At 38.8% G+C, this 16,311-nt stretch overlaps 2 protein-coding genes across 2 annotated transcripts; both read right to left on the bottom strand.

Moving 5' to 3' along the window:
• Positions 1-5,418: 5,418 nt before the first annotated feature.
• Positions 5,419-6,975, bottom strand: LOC147141044 (regulator of G protein signaling 13-like). Its single transcript, XM_086043053.1, has 5 exons — positions 6,772-6,975; positions 6,608-6,667; positions 6,463-6,524; positions 6,222-6,388; positions 5,419-6,143 (listed from the first exon to the last, which is right to left on the bottom strand). The coding sequence occupies exons 1-5, from the start codon at positions 6,891-6,893 to the stop codon at positions 5,973-5,975; spliced, it is 582 nt and encodes a 193-aa protein (XP_085899179.1). The 5' UTR covers positions 6,894-6,975; the 3' UTR covers positions 5,419-5,972.
• A 3,215-nt stretch (positions 6,976-10,190) lies between these two features.
• rgs1 (regulator of G protein signaling 1) lies at positions 10,191-12,225 on the bottom strand. The gene is made up of 4 exons (XM_086043657.1): positions 12,193-12,225; positions 11,970-12,054; positions 11,712-11,878; positions 10,191-10,367 (listed from the first exon to the last, which is right to left on the bottom strand). The coding sequence occupies exons 1-4, from the start codon at positions 12,223-12,225 to the stop codon at positions 10,191-10,193; spliced, it is 462 nt and encodes a 153-aa protein (XP_085899783.1).
• Between the last annotated feature and the right edge of the window lie 4,086 nt (positions 12,226-16,311).

Raw genomic sequence — 16,311 nt, 5'->3', positions numbered from 1 at the left:
CAGTGTTCTTTGTGTCTCTATCGTATCAAGCATCCGATGCTGCCTTTGTAGATGGCTGATTATCATCAAGAGCTCTTCATCCTGAAAACCCCTCTGTTGTGCCATTGTTTCGAAGTGCACTTAAAGAGACCATGGCAGTGTTCAGACTCAACGAAGCGAGGGGAGGATCCGTTGTCCATTAAACTCTAGATTTTCTTTTGTGCCACAACAAAACAGGATGGAGCTGGCTGTTGGAGAGTTTGCCTGATGACATCTTTAGTGTAGAAATCTAAATTGGCCTGTTAAGACATTGCAAGCAATACATAAGTTACACAAGCAGATACTTTGGCCATATGAATGTTTTTCCACTGCAGGGAATTTGTTATTTAGCAATCTGTGAACTGTGTTTGAATTTTACCTGCGAAGGAGAGTCAGAGCCAATGAATTTTTCATAAATGTGTGATGCTCTCTGTTTACGCTCCTCCAGTCTGTCCAAGGTTTTAAATTCTTGACAGGCAAGCCAAAAGTCCAGGTTTTCTTCACAAAATTCAGACTTTAGAAATTCCCGAAAGGCTGATTCTCCAACTTTTTTTTTTGTAATCAAAAGAAGAGCATACCTTTTTTTGTCAAGATAACAATCACAATATACCTTCATTATTATATCATTGAAGTATATTTTGAAAATACCTTTTTGGGAAAGAAGCACCTCAAGAGACATTTCCACTGTTCTTGATTCACTTGCAGCCTTACTGTACAAAAAAAAAAAAGCCAAACTATTTTTCCTGCCTTTGACATAAATTATGAATAAAATTTGACTACCTGTTGATTTTAGTCCATGGTGAAGGATTCTGCATGAAGACATGTATTTTGGTTTTCCATGCATTGTGTCTACAGAAAATAAACAATCAAACTTAATCATGAAGCCTCTTTCTGCATTTCAAAGAAATCATGCAATACTGTACTTACATTCTCTTTGGGGTCTGAAGGTCAAGAGATGTTTTGCTAAGCCTATCCATTGTCGAATACGAAATTGACTTCCTTCTCTTTATTCTAATTTGCAGATTACAGCCTTTTGCATAACGGTACATGAAATAATATATTGGCAGTTTTTCAGAAAACTAACTCATATCCTCACAGCTTCATCGCTTCATCCTGTCTGGCTCTACGAAATCATAGAAGACAGAGGCGAAGTGGAATATGACTGTGATGTCAAGACATCACGCTTCTCCCTCAGCTAAAGGCCATTTGCTATTATTATCTCTATTTACACACATACGGGTTTTAACTGTGTAACTATGCTCCCTTATTGATTAACTCTAGAACTGCTATCGCTACTACATTGTCCCGACTTTCTATTTTCACCGCTTTAAATTGCGTAAAAATTGCAGACAAAGTAGGGACGGACCATTAAAATCGATTTGTAGAAAATAAATGAATTTGACCACATTTGGACACATGAGGTTTGATACGTTCTATGCGCCCCCACTAGTCTAAACAAGGTATTCTGATTAATATTGCTTTTGTGAAATATGAATTAAGCAGCAAAATCCACCCGGTTTTAGCTATCTCAGGAGGCGGCCCTTTTTTCACTTCTGTCGACTGAAATGACATCAGAGTGCGTAAGGTCTCAGTTTGCTAACATCACATGACCAAACCCACAGATCAGGTGAGCCGTAACAGTCGTTACCTGAGCCCTTAGGGCAAATGGCTGAACAAGGCAAAATGGCCACCTCCTGAGATGGATAAAAACAGCTGGATTTTGCTGCTTAATTCATATTCCACAAATGCAATTTTAATCACAATTCCCTGTTTAGACTTGTAGGGGTGCATAGCATTGAACATACTGTAAGGACAATTTTTGACTTGACTTCTTATTTAATGTCATGAATTAACAATTTACACACTGAAATTTTGACCACATCCTGCAAACCATGAGGTTTTGTCTTAAAGCTTACAGATTTGTCAGACAACGATGTATTCAAGGTTAAGTAAAAAAAAAAAAGGATTTGGTCAAAACATTTCATCAGGCAACATTTTCTTTACATTAATCCATTTTCTATGCCGCTTGTCCTTAGTAGGGTCACGGGTTATCTTGACCCTATCCTAGTTGACTTTAGGAAAGAGGCACCAACACAAGGGTCTGGTCGCCAGCAGATTGCAGATAATCAATAATTTTCAAGAAAAAGTGGTCAAGAAACACCGCACAGTCCCCTGCATGTTATCCCGTAAACACTGCATGCGACCATTGCGTAACCGACAGCATGAATTATGAGGAAGATAATTATTAGATTCATGTCCTCAAAATTGTCCTCAAAGGACATTAGTAGTTTTTTTTTTCATTTCATTTAGGGTGCCCCAGTTTCCTCTCCATAACATAACTACGTTTTATGTGTTAATCTACACCATGTGTGCAATCACAAGGATGACAAGTGATATGAAATGCGGATGTGGGCCTTTGCAGTTCCTCCTCATATCTGTCACAGGATAAGCTTTTGTTCTCACACTTTGAATGATGCAAACATGTTTTTATTCCTTCCCCACCATAATGGCTCCAGTTCATGCCGAGCTTGTCAGATTAACTGCAATTAAAACAGTAAAAATGAACTGAAATGAAGAGCCCGACAGCTAGTTAGAAGCTTTTGAAACATTTTTAACGCCATGAAAGTCCAATGACATGGTGCCAAAATTCTCAATGAGTCGCGCATATTCTTAACATTCCACATCAAACTGATTAAACAGTCGCTCACGTGCAGGTTGTTTACACGCTCACATGTATTTGTGGATTCAAAAGAGACCTTCTTGTCCTCATCTGTGCTTTTGAAGTTTTGTACATGCGGAAGGCATCTTACATCCAATATTTAGTTCATGGAAAAACATCCCACAATAACAATTACTGAAGAAAAATGTAGGAAAGCAAAGGTAAATGTAAACCTTTAGTTGCATTTACAATTCTTAAAAACACGCCAGTCGTTTGAGTAGCCAAACCTGCGCAATCTAATGTAATGAGATCCAATAGAAGAGCAAATGTTATACCTTTATAGATATAATAATGCTGAGTATTGATGGAAGATAACTGACAAATAGGTAAGCATACAAATAAGTTAACCTAATTATTACAAACATCTTTCCATAGTGAAGCAGAGCAGTTCTTATATTGTAATACAGTACTGTGCAAAAGTCTTGTCCACCATTTGATTTGCTGTTTTAGGGATGCCATTTTAATGACTTTGTAAAGCCAGAATGATCGATATTAGAGCATAAAGCTCTGTCAGAACTAAACTGTTTTTGAAAGTGAAAAATAATATAGCACCATCTATGTGTTTGTTTGTCACATTATTCAATAGTTAACAGGCTGCACTTCCTGGTTCGTGGAGGATTGTAAACAAACGGGAGATGCCACTATGAGGTGAACGGGTTGCATTGAAAAAAAAAAAATAGACCTTTATATCATGTTCCTGCTCGTCTCATGCACCAGCCCTCGACAAAGTTGAAATTGTTTTTGTTGTTTTTCCTTAAAGGGGCGGTGGGGCCGGGATGGCTATGTTTTCACTAACAAGTTCATTTTATATATTTTGATCAGGAAAATGAAAACAGTTGTCATTTTCTATTTTATCAATAAATTTGGGAGAAATTAGGAAATAAGTGACTCCATGAATAACGCCTCTTGTTAATGAGGAGAATGGCCGCGCCCCCTACCGTTCTATCCTTGTTCGGTCTGAGTCACAGGAGGAACCGATTACAAACTCTCCATTGGAAATCATTGAACTTTCATTGCTTATAACCTCCAAAAACGGTGATCAATTGGCACCAAAATTTATGTGGACATCCTTACTAATGACCACTTCAACATATCAAAAGGATTAACCTCTCCGTGGCTGATTTATATGAAAATGAGGAAAAGTGGAAGTGAGCAGATCTACATAGATTTATGCTGGGACGAGAGCACACTGCTTCTTTGCTAAAAAACAACAACAAAAAAACCCAAACACTACTTCTTTGCTGATCACAGTTAGGACGGGCGAGGCATTTAACACCAGTCAGGATATTTCCAAACACTGATGTGGGAATGAGTGGACGTGCACATTTATTTGGATGAGGAGTTTTTCGACCGACAACACACCGTCCAATGGAACGTAACAACCGAAATGGTGCGTTCCAATGCAACCACACTCAGTTGTGGAGTCGGGTGCGCATGTTCAAGACACTCCAGGTATTCGATGAAGTCTTACCTCATTCTGACGCCGCTTCACTCTTGCGGCTGCAAGTGGTGTCGGACAACGCACGTGACTGCTTGGGAGGCAAACCCGCGACACGAAGACGCAGGCTCATGATCACCTCCACATGCTGCGCGGACAGTAAGGAGCTAATATTGTTGTGCTAACGTCTTTTGTTTTAACGTCCTGAAGCTAGTTGTTGCTATTAGCTGTGCCGTTATTCTACTGTTAGCCAGGGAGAGAAGGGGGGTTGGGGAAATAAAAATCCATGCTTGCCTGATTGCTTGCCCACTGCCAGTCGCCGTCTGCCTACCAAGAGTTGACACAAGTTTAGCGTCGCTAAATGTCCGAAATATAACCAGTCGCGTGCGCATTCATGCTCTTGTCCGCCTCAGCTTGTGAAAGTGGAGGTGCAATCGCCACGGTATTTTGGATTTTGTGGAGGTGATCATGATGAGATCATGTTTTATGTCAATAAATCCAAACTATTGTGCAGAACACTTCTATACTTTCACAGGTTGAAGTGGGCAAGAGTAGTAAAAGTAATGTGCATTTGCATTTTGGTGGCGATCGGTCGCTGTTATAGACAACAGAACTGACAAAGCGAGCAATATTACCATGCTTGGCTCCCTCCCGTGACGTAAACCGCTGAGGCCGAAAACATAACATAAGCCACGCCCCTAAAGGGGGCGGGACAATTTGTCGTAAATCTAATCACAAAAAAAGACCTTAAATCACTGAGTCTTTTGGGTGGGGAACTTTAGTACTGATGTCATTTTTACATGCAAGCCTATTATATAAGCGCCAATGTTAAGATCACCTAAGTGTCACTTTAATTTTAAAGAGAAATACGTACCGTGGATTGGATGTCTGGATTCGTCAACGACATAAATATGTCATTGGCAGTGAATGACTTTAAATCATGTTAAATGTGCACAGGCCCACCCAGATTGACAGACTGCCCACCCAGTGAGATTCATGAAAAAATATATACTTAAACATTTTTTCTAAATTATTATTGCATTATTTTTGAATTTGTGTTTCTTTTTATTTTATTGAATATTAAGAATGGTATTACTGTGGTTGTCTGAAGAAGTTCTTAACTTCATATTATTCAATTTGTCATTTTATTTGAATATATGATGTGTCGGAACAGGAGGCTTGTGCTCAGTGAGGGAAATATTCAGTCCCACCCTGATTTTTCCAGGCCCACTCAATAGCCACATTCTGGCTCCACCCCTGCATTCGACTTTCTTTATTGTCATTCAATAAACAGACACATTTCTGTATCTTAGCACACAGTATCAAAAATTAAATAGAATAATATGTGCATTGAAAAAAAAAATTAAAAAACAACACAGCTTACTGGTTTTTATGTAAAAATGAATGTCATAAATCAAAACAAAGTTAGTGGTGGCCTAAGACTTTTGCATGGTACTGTGTATTTAATATAAGCATTGTTATCATTGCAAAGGCAACATTTTGGATACATCTCATGGATGCATCCACGCAGTGTCATCTTTGTACTTTAATTATTTTGGCAATTGCTGCATTCATTAACCTTATATGAAAACAGTCAATTGTAAACAATCATTGTTTAATACAACAGCAGAACAGCAACTTCAGCAAGCACCACATTTGCTTTTGGTTCCAAAAGCGTCACAGTCTGGCACTCCCGTGGTGAGGATGCTCACCTCCACGTAGGTCGTCAAGCATCTTGCTTAAAACCCAAACATATCTGATATGTGATGTGCGTATTTTGCATACGCCATCACAGATTCAGATTCCAGAGTCCAGAAAAGCCCGATAGATGTCAGACCTAAGGAAGCGGGGGTACGAATCTCTCTCCATTAGCCTGAAGACGATCCTCTGGGCTTCATCAAAGCACCCTGCGCCGCCCGTCTTAAGGTTTCGCCTGATCAGCTCTCTGGTCTTGTGATCAATGTTAATCTGGAGGACACACAACAGGCTTTTACAGCAGGCACTGCCGTCTTCCACATCCAATGTGGGCGGTGAAGGTGTGCACACCTCTCTCGGGGCTTCGGCCTGGATGTAAAGTTTGAAGATTTTTTCTGCCTTGCATGTCATCCTATAGGAGGACCTGATCTTCTTGTATTCCTCGCATACTAACCAGAATTCCATGTTTTCATCGCTGAACTCGGACTTCAGGAAGGCCTGGAATACTTTCGTTCCATCTAATCAAACAAAAATGGCAGCAGTCAAAGGATGGAACGAGACAAACAACAATGGAACTAAAGGATTAACTTACATTTCGATGCGATAAGTTTCTCGAGGGAGTGTGACCACTGGGAGAATTCTTCGAAACAAAGCCTTCAAATTGTGAAGAAGTTAACATGTTACTGTAGTTCACTCTTATTTTTCATCTGACTTGTATTCACTTATTGTGGACCTACCCTCTAGTGCTTGATCCTTGAAATGATCTGCACTTCAGGCGAGACTTTAGGCTTCCTTCTCTGTCCGTGTAAACATCAATTCTTATTTTATTGAAGAATATATCTCATGCTAAATTAATAAATATGAGTATCTAGATAATAATAGGACTGTTGTGTTCACTCACCTCACTGTTGCCTGTTTCGTTTTGTCGGTGTCCATGCTGTGCAATCTCTCCTTTGCTGGTGAATTGACCAGACTTGACATGTGGCATGGCAGTGATGAAGAACTTTTGTTTTGGTCACGCATCTATGAGCCTGTGTGAAGCAGCTCCAAATGAAGAACTCAAAGCGTCGGTCTCGAACTGTTTCGTTCATCTACGGATAGACTTTTTATACGAGCAGCAGAAGTGAGGTATTAGCGTCACAGCTGCGTTTTAGGCTAACCACAGGAAAAAGAGGAAGTTGAGAATTACGCAAATGCATCTACGACTGTGCGTACTGAAAATTGCCAACACGGTTCATTGTTTGATGTCATGTCTGCAGATGCAAATCTGGTAATGGAAAGCAGATAGGCAAATCTTTGCCACACTTTTGTAACAACAAAGAGCATATTTTCTGGTCATGTTTTGGAAAATGTCTAATCGAGGTCAAGCTTGGAGTATATGACTCTCACAAGCGTGACAGAAACACTTGTAAGTACTGTTAACTGAACACGACGTTGGAGAACAGTGGCAGTAGCATCCTGCTTCCTGTATGTCATATCTCAAGTCTCATGTCAACGCTTTAACATGTAACACTTTGATTTCCATGATTTCCATGAAAATTTCTGCATATGTGACATTTGGGTCAAGCAAGACCCCATTACGTTTCAGTGAGGATCCAAATAAAGGCTTGGATACTATAATTTATTTTCATCGTATGCTAATACTGCCTTGAATTGGGGCCAGACAGTCAGTGACGAACCAGATCCAGCAGGTGGAGATAAACCTACACGGCTAGAGTAGAAAAGTATAATCCTGAACTTCCTGTGTTGTTTGACATCGGTGGAGGTCAAGTGCTTTTCTACATGGTGACGTTTTTTGCAGCCAAGAAGCCTTGTTGACCGAAGACAACAATGTTTGGCAGTAATGACCAAAACATGATGTTTCAAATCCAGGGAGGTCAGATAATGTCTGTTCAAAAGCTCAAGTAAAGGAAAACATATACACACACTAAATCCATGTTTACCTTACAGACAAAAAAACGTTGTAACACCATCTCTGTAAACAAAGAAAACTGATTTAAGATATTTCATGTGGCTACATTTGCCTTAAAGGGAAGTAAACCCAAACATATTTTTTAATGAATATGTTCTATGCAAACCCACTAGTTGAAACAAGGCATTCTGATGAATATTGCGGAATAAGAGTTAATACACTCGCTTTTAGCCATCTCAGGCGACGGCCATTTAGTCACTTCTGTTGACTGAAAATGACATCACAACTACTCACAGATCAGGTAACAACCAATCACTTGAGTTTTTAAAATTTATTTTCCCCCCACTAAGAATGTGTTTACTCTTACTGATGCAATTATTTGGAAGACTACTTTTTACTTTTACTTGACTCATATTTTTCTGAAGTAACATCACTCTTGCTTGAGTAGAACTTGACAACTCTACCCACTTTTGGGGCTCTCCACTTTATCTAGCTCAAGAAATAGGAGCATTTTCTCCACTTCAAACGTTTTAGTTGATTATACAACCATTAATATTCAGGATTCCTCGGACCCCCAAATGACTATATGCAACCCTTCTCATGAAAAAAAAGAAAAAAATAATTGATGGAAAATGTGGGGGTGATTTACTTTAATGGAAGAGCACACACAATCATGGTTATGTGTTTAGAGTTAAATATGAGCAAATGTCCAAAATCTGCTTTGTAGAACGAAAAAAGAAATGTGACGGTGGTAAATGGAAAAATAATGTATTAAAGCAAGAATATTTGATGTCTTTATGACTGATTGAAACCAAGAAAGCTTCTCCATCGATACCTAGTCATCTATTTCTGGTTTGCGCTGTGGTCAGTGTTTGTTTGATTGTTGATAGAGCAGACGTCACTATGGGCTGGAATGCACAAATTGATCAGTTGCTGTGATACAAACTCATGTATGATTTTTTTATTCCACTTCCTCCATTAAAATGTTGCTCTCACTCAGTCATATCATTTTTCTTGTGTTACTCACTTCCTTCTCATCAATAAACTTTGATCGTACGCTGCCTGTCCTCTGGTCTCATCAGTGTGGATGGTGCTTTTCGTTAAAAAAAAACAACAAAAAAAAAAAACGTTTTCAGGGTAAATTCCCAAAGAATTTGATTCTGACAGAGAATTCATTACTAGACAAAGTAGTGGGAAGATAATCCGCTAAATGAATGCAAAGCGTGGGATGCATCGATCGCATTGTGAGCAAATCCTGGATAATTTCAATGTACAGTAGTATCACAACAAAATGTGTAGCAACCCGACATAGAAAGAACATGCAAGGTGCCTCAGACAAAACACATATTGCAAAAATATTGGAATCTTTCAGGCATAATATTTCTTCGAGGTTATACTTCTTTATTACATTTGCTCACTAAAAGATTGTCGCACTTCATGGTATGGGTCTGAGCATTAAAATACATTATTGTTTTCATTTGTATTGGCAATGAGAACTATGAAATAAAAACAGTATCCGCACAACAAATGTGTCCATCATTTGTTATTCTGAATGATCAAAAACAAGAAACCAAACGGAACTGCCTGGCTGTAAAAGAAAAGTTCCCTTTGTGATGATTTAAACTAAATAAGAAGTACGGTAGGTAAAATTCCTCTTTGTTATGTAACATAAATGACTTGGTTGCCAAGTGCAGTTCGCTTGCAGACCTCAGCCCTCTGCAGGAATTGGAATACATTTGTAAAAAAGGGTCACACCTATATCTTATTCATGTAGCACACCAAATAATTCTAACATGGTCCAAATCAGAAACTGGACACAGATTGTGGCTTTTCAACAACAATGCTCAGCTTTCAATGCCAACCAGCTATTAATGAAATCTTTATTATTGTGCTTGCAGTTGTGCAAAATATTCTGGTTGCCTCATTCAACTACATCATGGTAAAATATTGTATCACCTCAGTTTAACAGTGCATTAAACTTTTGATCAGTAACACATAAAATGTTTGTAGTTTGCTGTATCTGGAAACAAAATGTATTGAAGCATGTTTGATTTTTTTATTGAATTGAAATTATATGTCAATAATACTTCAGGGGAGTTCTTACGATAGTGGAGTGGGCAGAGAAAATAAATCTCAGCTCACAATCTCTTCAAATACTTATTATTATATATTATAATATTATTTACTTAATTAAAAAAATAAGAGAGTATAATACAAGCTGAAAATTGTCTCCAGCTGCGAGTGTCTACTGAATCACACAGGTTGAGAACATCAGCATTCGTTACACTTGGAATTACATTGCAGGGCAGGAACCAGACTTCAGAAACCAGAAATCACACTTATAGTGCTACTACAGAAGAAGGTGGGAGCAATTTTGCATGACTGATGGTCTGCTGGCTCTAAAAAAGTCACCTTAAGTTAGTTTTCCTCAGGAGTCCTTGATAGATGTCAGACTTGAGGAAGCGCGGGTAGCAATCTCTGGCCATCAGAGAGTAGATGAGCTTCTGAGCCGAGTCGAATGAAGTCAACGTCGGCTGTGAGATGTTCTTTGTAATTTTTTCCCTAGTACCACAATCTATGTTGATCTGAAATCAAACCATAATTACACCACGGAATCTTATAGCAATGGTTCTTTCAACTTTCAGTGTATTCTTCTAGTAAAGGGGAAGGCATCTTGCATGATCCCGCAGTAACATTTAACAGGCATAAACAGTCAGGAAAAGAACGATGTGGTGGTGCTGGAGTAATAGCGGCTTATTATGGCTAATAGTGGCTAATAGTGGTCCAGGAGTGCTAGCATGAGGGGGCCCACCGCTTCTGTTGTCTTATGGATGTGACGTAACTGATCATTTGCTTATGCTGCCATGCTGGCAAGACTGTAGTGATATTGGCTGGTAAAGGATTTACAATGGCGAAGCGTTTATCAGTAATCTTTCTGTCCAAGTGAATTCACATCTCACGTTGATGAAAAGGACATAATGAGATACATGTGCAAGCTGGACAGGTTGGATTTTACAAGGCTTCGGACTTGCATCCAAAATCCAAATTCGCTTTTCTTAATGACATTAGCGACCAAATTACCGAATCAACTTGAATGGATTACTCATTGTGCTTTAGCCCAAAAAACACGGCACAGTCCAACAAATGAAAAATTCAATTTGATCAAAATGGTAAATGGAGTGCACTTACAGTTTGTAGTGCTTTAGCTTCACCATACATTTAGAAAACCATATTCACTTATCTCATTCAGACCTATCAGAGTGTATGTAGCCTTTACCGGCATGTTGACGCAGCATAACAACCCATTTCCTTTTTAGTTGAAACTAACTTACTTTAACCTCCAGGATCCTGCTCCGTATGCTGGCCAACAGCGAAATGGATGTTTTTTCTCTTTGGTCCTTTTTTAAATCCATCTACATTGTGTTGTGCCAGCCACATCTTATCTTAGCAATACGCTAGCTCATTTGCTGCTAGGACGGTGTTAGCCGGCCAATAGCAACGCAACTCCTACCGACAATCTACTCAAATGTAGATCATATGTGGAAATTGGGCCCGTAGGATCATCACAGTTCTACTCCTTATGGTTCTTGACACTTGACTATTACACCTTTATACTTAAGACTAAGTATAAATGGGTAGAATCTAAATACAAATATGTTTTACTTCTTCCTACCTCTTGTACCGGTTGTACACAGTGTTTCAATTTACATTTTAAGTTACATTTTAAATTTGTTATTTCTTTTTTTGTACTGCATGTTTGATGAAATCAATCAATCTTCCTTTTTTGGCCCTTGTACAAGCAGTGACTGTCTCTATAGTCATGTTTCTGACAATGCAGGGCACTTTGTTTTTAAACAGATAATTTTGAGTCTTCAATAAGATAGATTTACTAATTAATCATCATAATCATCATAGAAATCATCATGTACCTGTTTAGGTGCTTCTGTTTGAACAAACTCAGAGTAGATCCTGTTGGCCGAAGAGATCATCTCTGGGACATTCTTAATTTTTTTATACTCCTCACATGCAAGCCAAAACAGGATGTTCTCCTCGCTGTGCTCCGACTGCAAGAACTCTCGGAAAGCTAACTGACCGGCTACAGATCAAAGGCGACAGTAAGCAGAAAACAACCGGAATCAGACGGAGAACATCTTCATTGATCCACTAGAAGTGAGGGAGGCACTCACTTTTACAAGTGAGTACATTGTCCACCGACTCACTCCAAGCGTAGACGTCCTCCAGTGGGTCCTTGAGAAAGCAACATAATCTACCCTTGAAAAGAACATGGAGGTCAATCACTGGCCTAGTTGTATGACAATTATTCTCATCAATGGCTACACAAATGATTCTGTAAAGACTCAATTTGAGCCCTCTTTTCAAAATGAACATTCAGTATAAAACATCACTTACAGACAGTGAAATCCGTCGTGTCATTTTCCACATGGCTGCTGGAAATGGCTGTAAATGGTAAATGTTTCTCTACTGAAATGTACAGAAACTCACTTTATCGCCATTTCTTTGTCCAAAAACAACCAAGGGAGATAAAAGACAAAAGCCTGCCAGATGGATGATGTGATTCGGGTTGTTTGGAAATGAGGGAGACAGGTGACTGAACAAATCCAAATTCACCTTCCCAACATGAATGGAAGGTATGAAAATGCGCATGCAAAGTGTTGTTTTTGTGAGGAGGGGTTATCCCTCCTTGTCTGCCGCTACTCCGAGACAAAGAAGGCTTGACAGTGATTTAGCATCACCTCACCTCTTGACCCATGTGTGCTTGTGCTCAATGGGCGCTCTCTCTGAAGCTCCTGATGGCAGGAACTTGAAACACATGAAGAAAAACAGTACCTTTGATACGCCACAAAAAATAAGAAAAAAGAAAAAGAAATCAAGTTAGGTGAACTTACAATTTCAAGGCAACACATCTCAAAAACATTTTAAGGTGGGCAATTCAGCCAATTATTTTAAGTTTTGTTGTGGTGAAAATGGGATTAGCAACTAGCAAACAACTCAGCAAGTTATTTTGGAGCAAACAACTTGCTTGCTTTCTTGTGCTAACATTGTTGCCATAAATGTCAACAATTTATATTTTAATGTTGTTCCAACTTAAATGACTGTTTTAGCCCCCTAAAATTGAAGTTGTGATATTTACAGTGTACATACTGTACATCTCTATTTTTATGATAGGTAGGTAGGGTAGCATATCCCTTTTTTTTTAGTAACCCATGAACTGATGACATCATTATAATTGATCAAAATACATATTTCATAAATAATATCAACATTTCATCAGGATCTGTGGCAGGCTATTCATACATTGACATTATATTGTATTATTAAATTTCAGCATTGACGCATCCCACTCATCAGTATCCCTGTTTATTATTATCGAGTCAGGATATAACTTTTTGGGGCTTATGAATAAACGAATGAAGTAGTTGATTTAGAAGACCAAATACAAACTCAGATAAACAAAAAAAAACATTTAAAAAAAAGATGTAGTAGTGTTCGAAAAGGAGTAGTAAGAAGTAAAAGCTTAGATGCAAGCTTGTGTTCCCTTTTGGGTGAAACTTGATCTCCTTTTAACAATTAAGAACCAACATTGTCACTGTTCTCTATAGATCACCATTGACAAACGATTAAAGTCTTTAAATTTGACACCACAGAGAACAGTGTTGCTAACACCCCTGCCAAATTTGAATGAGACTCTATCAAAATTGTGAAAAATCAAGCTGTTGAAATCAGGTGCGGAGCCAGAACGTGGCTAATGGGTGGGCCTGGAAAATCAGGGTGGGCCTGAATATTTTTCTCACTTGGCACAATCCTCCTGTCCCGACACATCGTATATTCAAATAAAATGACAAACCGAATAATATGAAGTTCAGCTCTTTCTTGGACAACCACAATTATGCCATTCTTAATATTCAATTAAAAAAAACCCACACAATTTCATAAAAATGTAAAATTATATATTTTTTCGTGAATCTCACTGGATGGGCAGTCTGTAAATCTGGGTGGGCCTGTGCACACCCAGGCCCACCCATGGCTCCACTCCTGGTTGAAATTCCTTTGAAATTTGAAATTTCATCCCTAAGCCCAATATCACTAAAACCACCCAAAAACACAGTTTTGAGGCAATCTTCCAATCGATAGCAGTTGACCTGATGCTTTCACGTGAATGTCATTTTCATTGCAAAATCAATTTAACTCAGCTTATCAGCCATGTTTGCGCTCCATTCATTTTCATTGTGAACAAAATTACATTGCGTCAATATGATACATACAGTCAGCTCTATAAAAATCTGTAAATGTGTATTTGACTCAATGCATTGTGCCTAACAAATTACAATCATTTGGTTTTAAATTGAAATAAAGTGCACATCTACATACTTGCCGAGGCAGAATCAAGAATGTATTTAAGATACTTGGAGAGCTACACTCCATATTTGTACTTTCACATTCATCCCTTGCTCTGATACTGTTTTTACTTTTGCTGTTGGTGTACACAAAGGAATCTTACATCATCTTAACATATGAGCGTTCATATACTAATTTCATATCCTTTGAATTAGAATAGATCAAACAAGTAAGACGCTGTTCATCTGATGCGTCTAATGCAATTTAGCGTGACTTCATTTCTCCTGACATCATCATGATGTGTATTCCTCACTCTTATGCTCCTCACTCAACACATCGTTTTTGAACCATGCTCTCCTTCCTGACCACTGACCAAGAATGTAAATCAGAACAGGTGATGGAAAATACCACGGCTGCCCTTATTTGCATGGGTGTACACTCACCAGGTTGAGGAATTTGATTTTCAAAAAAGGTACAGCCTGGAAACATGATGGCCATAGTAATGGATATTATGTCTAGTTTGAGGATGAATGTGATAAAAGTATTCATAGCTTTGATAAAGTATGGAAACACAACTATTAATGAAATGCTTGATTAAATACAAGTATTTTTGCTCTCATACATATGCAAAGAATTGCTATTCTAACCGTAGTATCCGTGGCTGCATCTTAGAATGCAATTACCTAATCCCACACAGGAGGGCAGTCTAGTTCTCTCCAGTATCTCTAACGTCTTTCTCTTTTCCTGCTTGCTGTATCAAATGTGTTTCCCCCCATGGCTGGTCCACCTTGTGTTATAACAGCATCAACCCCTTAACGTGAGGACGGCCCACCTGCTAGGATTTTGAACCCCTTGAGAGCAAGTCATTTGGCATGCATCTGATGACGTTTTCGTGCATCTTATTTCAAGAAAAATAATTTGTAAACGTCAAATCTGAAGTCAATCATCTTCCTGCAGAAATATATACGAAGCCATGGTAGGTTGTCGAGTGCTGACAATTAAACCTTAGAGAGGAATGCCATATATAGTCCGATAAGTCCAATGAGCACCACTTAACGACATATTGCAGGTGAAGCACATAGCTCAATATGAATACACACGAACCTCGCCACACCTCTACAGGTCCGAAGTAATTGAGCTTTTCTGACAGAAATGTTGTTTAGCCTGGAGCTTGCAGTTGCTGCAATATCCTGACATATGTTCATTGATGGCATTAAGTCCCTGAGCTATGGCCGTTATTACCGAAAGTTTTGTTTCTGACAGGATGCGTTCATTGGTAATTTTTTGTGTGTTCTAAAGACATCAACTTTGTTTGGGAGGACGGGCATTGTAAATTTAAAGCCCTTCACAAAGAACAAGTCACAGGCCCACTAATAAGCTCTATAGGGTGGTGTAGACAACATTTCATGGACTGTAGATACTGAAATATATCTTTCCAGAAAAATGTATTTGTTTGGGTCAAGTTGCACACCCCAATGTCCCAGGCTGTGAGTCAGCACAAGCTACCGAAAATTTGGATCACGTAGCAGCTGACAGCTTAGAGATGGTGAGCAATTGGTTCCTAAAATGTGAATTTGCCAAAGGGATGGCACAAAAAAAGAGAGCGAACTGAATTGACGTGATATTTCATCTAAGATTGAGAGTGACAATGACTACCTTAAAAGGTATCAAGTATTTGGACAAATGTTCTGTCTGATGCAGCCATTAAGCGGGCAATCAGATGAACAAGTAGAAGCGTAAACTGCGCCTCTCTCAAAAAATAAACATATCAACCTGTCCAGTTTGTGAGCATTAATGGTGTGAATGAAAGCAAATGCTGTTGTGCAAATGGAACAGACAACAGGAAGAAATGAGAAAAAATTAGAATAAAGACAAACCCCTATAAAAAAAACAAAAACAAAAAAAACCTCTTAGCATGGTTTTGCAGGTGGTGGTCATAGCTCATCACCGTCTCCCCATCTTTTCTTTTGCTGGCTAGTTATGCATTTTTTTTCACTTGTGGTAGAATGAGGGAGTACCTGCAGCATAAAAGTGCTGAAGTCATGAATCTCAAGATACTATTGGAGGGCTACACAGATCTCCAAGCGCTGAGTCACTGAGTAGCTAATACTTGCTAACGTTGCGAATTTTGGGTGTCGTAAGAGTTCGTAAAAGGTTGCATAAGTGTTTGGA

Source organism: Filicampus tigris, chromosome 10 (assembly GCF_054856515.1).
Source record: "Filicampus tigris isolate MCC_2025a chromosome 10, RoL_Ftig_1.0, whole genome shotgun sequence".
Classification (NCBI taxonomy): Eukaryota; Metazoa; Chordata; class Actinopteri; order Syngnathiformes; family Syngnathidae; genus Filicampus; species Filicampus tigris.
This window is presented reverse-complemented; position numbering and strand designations above follow the sequence as displayed.

Bases quoted from the DNA above. Each gene is read 5' to 3' on its own strand.
- rgs1 (XM_086043657.1), bottom strand. From the start codon at position 12,225: ATGTGGAAAATGACACGACGGATTTCACTGTCT. The intron at 12,055-12,192 runs GTAAGTGATGTT...GTTCTTTTCAAG, and splicing joins CACGACGGATTTCACTGTCT to GGTAGATTATGTTGCTTTCT. The intron at 10,368-11,711 runs GTACATGATGAT...GTTTGATTTCAG, and splicing joins AAACAGAAGCACCTAAACAG to ATCAACATAGATTGTGGTAC.
- LOC147141044 (XM_086043053.1), bottom strand. From the start codon at position 6,893: ATGCGTGACCAAAACAAAAGTTCTTCATCACTGCCATGCCACATGTCA. The intron at 6,668-6,771 runs GTGAGTGAACAC...TTACACGGACAG, and splicing joins ACGAAACAGGCAACAGTGAG to AGAAGGAAGCCTAAAGTCTC. The intron at 6,144-6,221 runs GTGTGCACACCT...TGTGTCCTCCAG, and splicing joins AGGCCGAAGCCCCGAGAGAG to ATTAACATTGATCACAAGAC.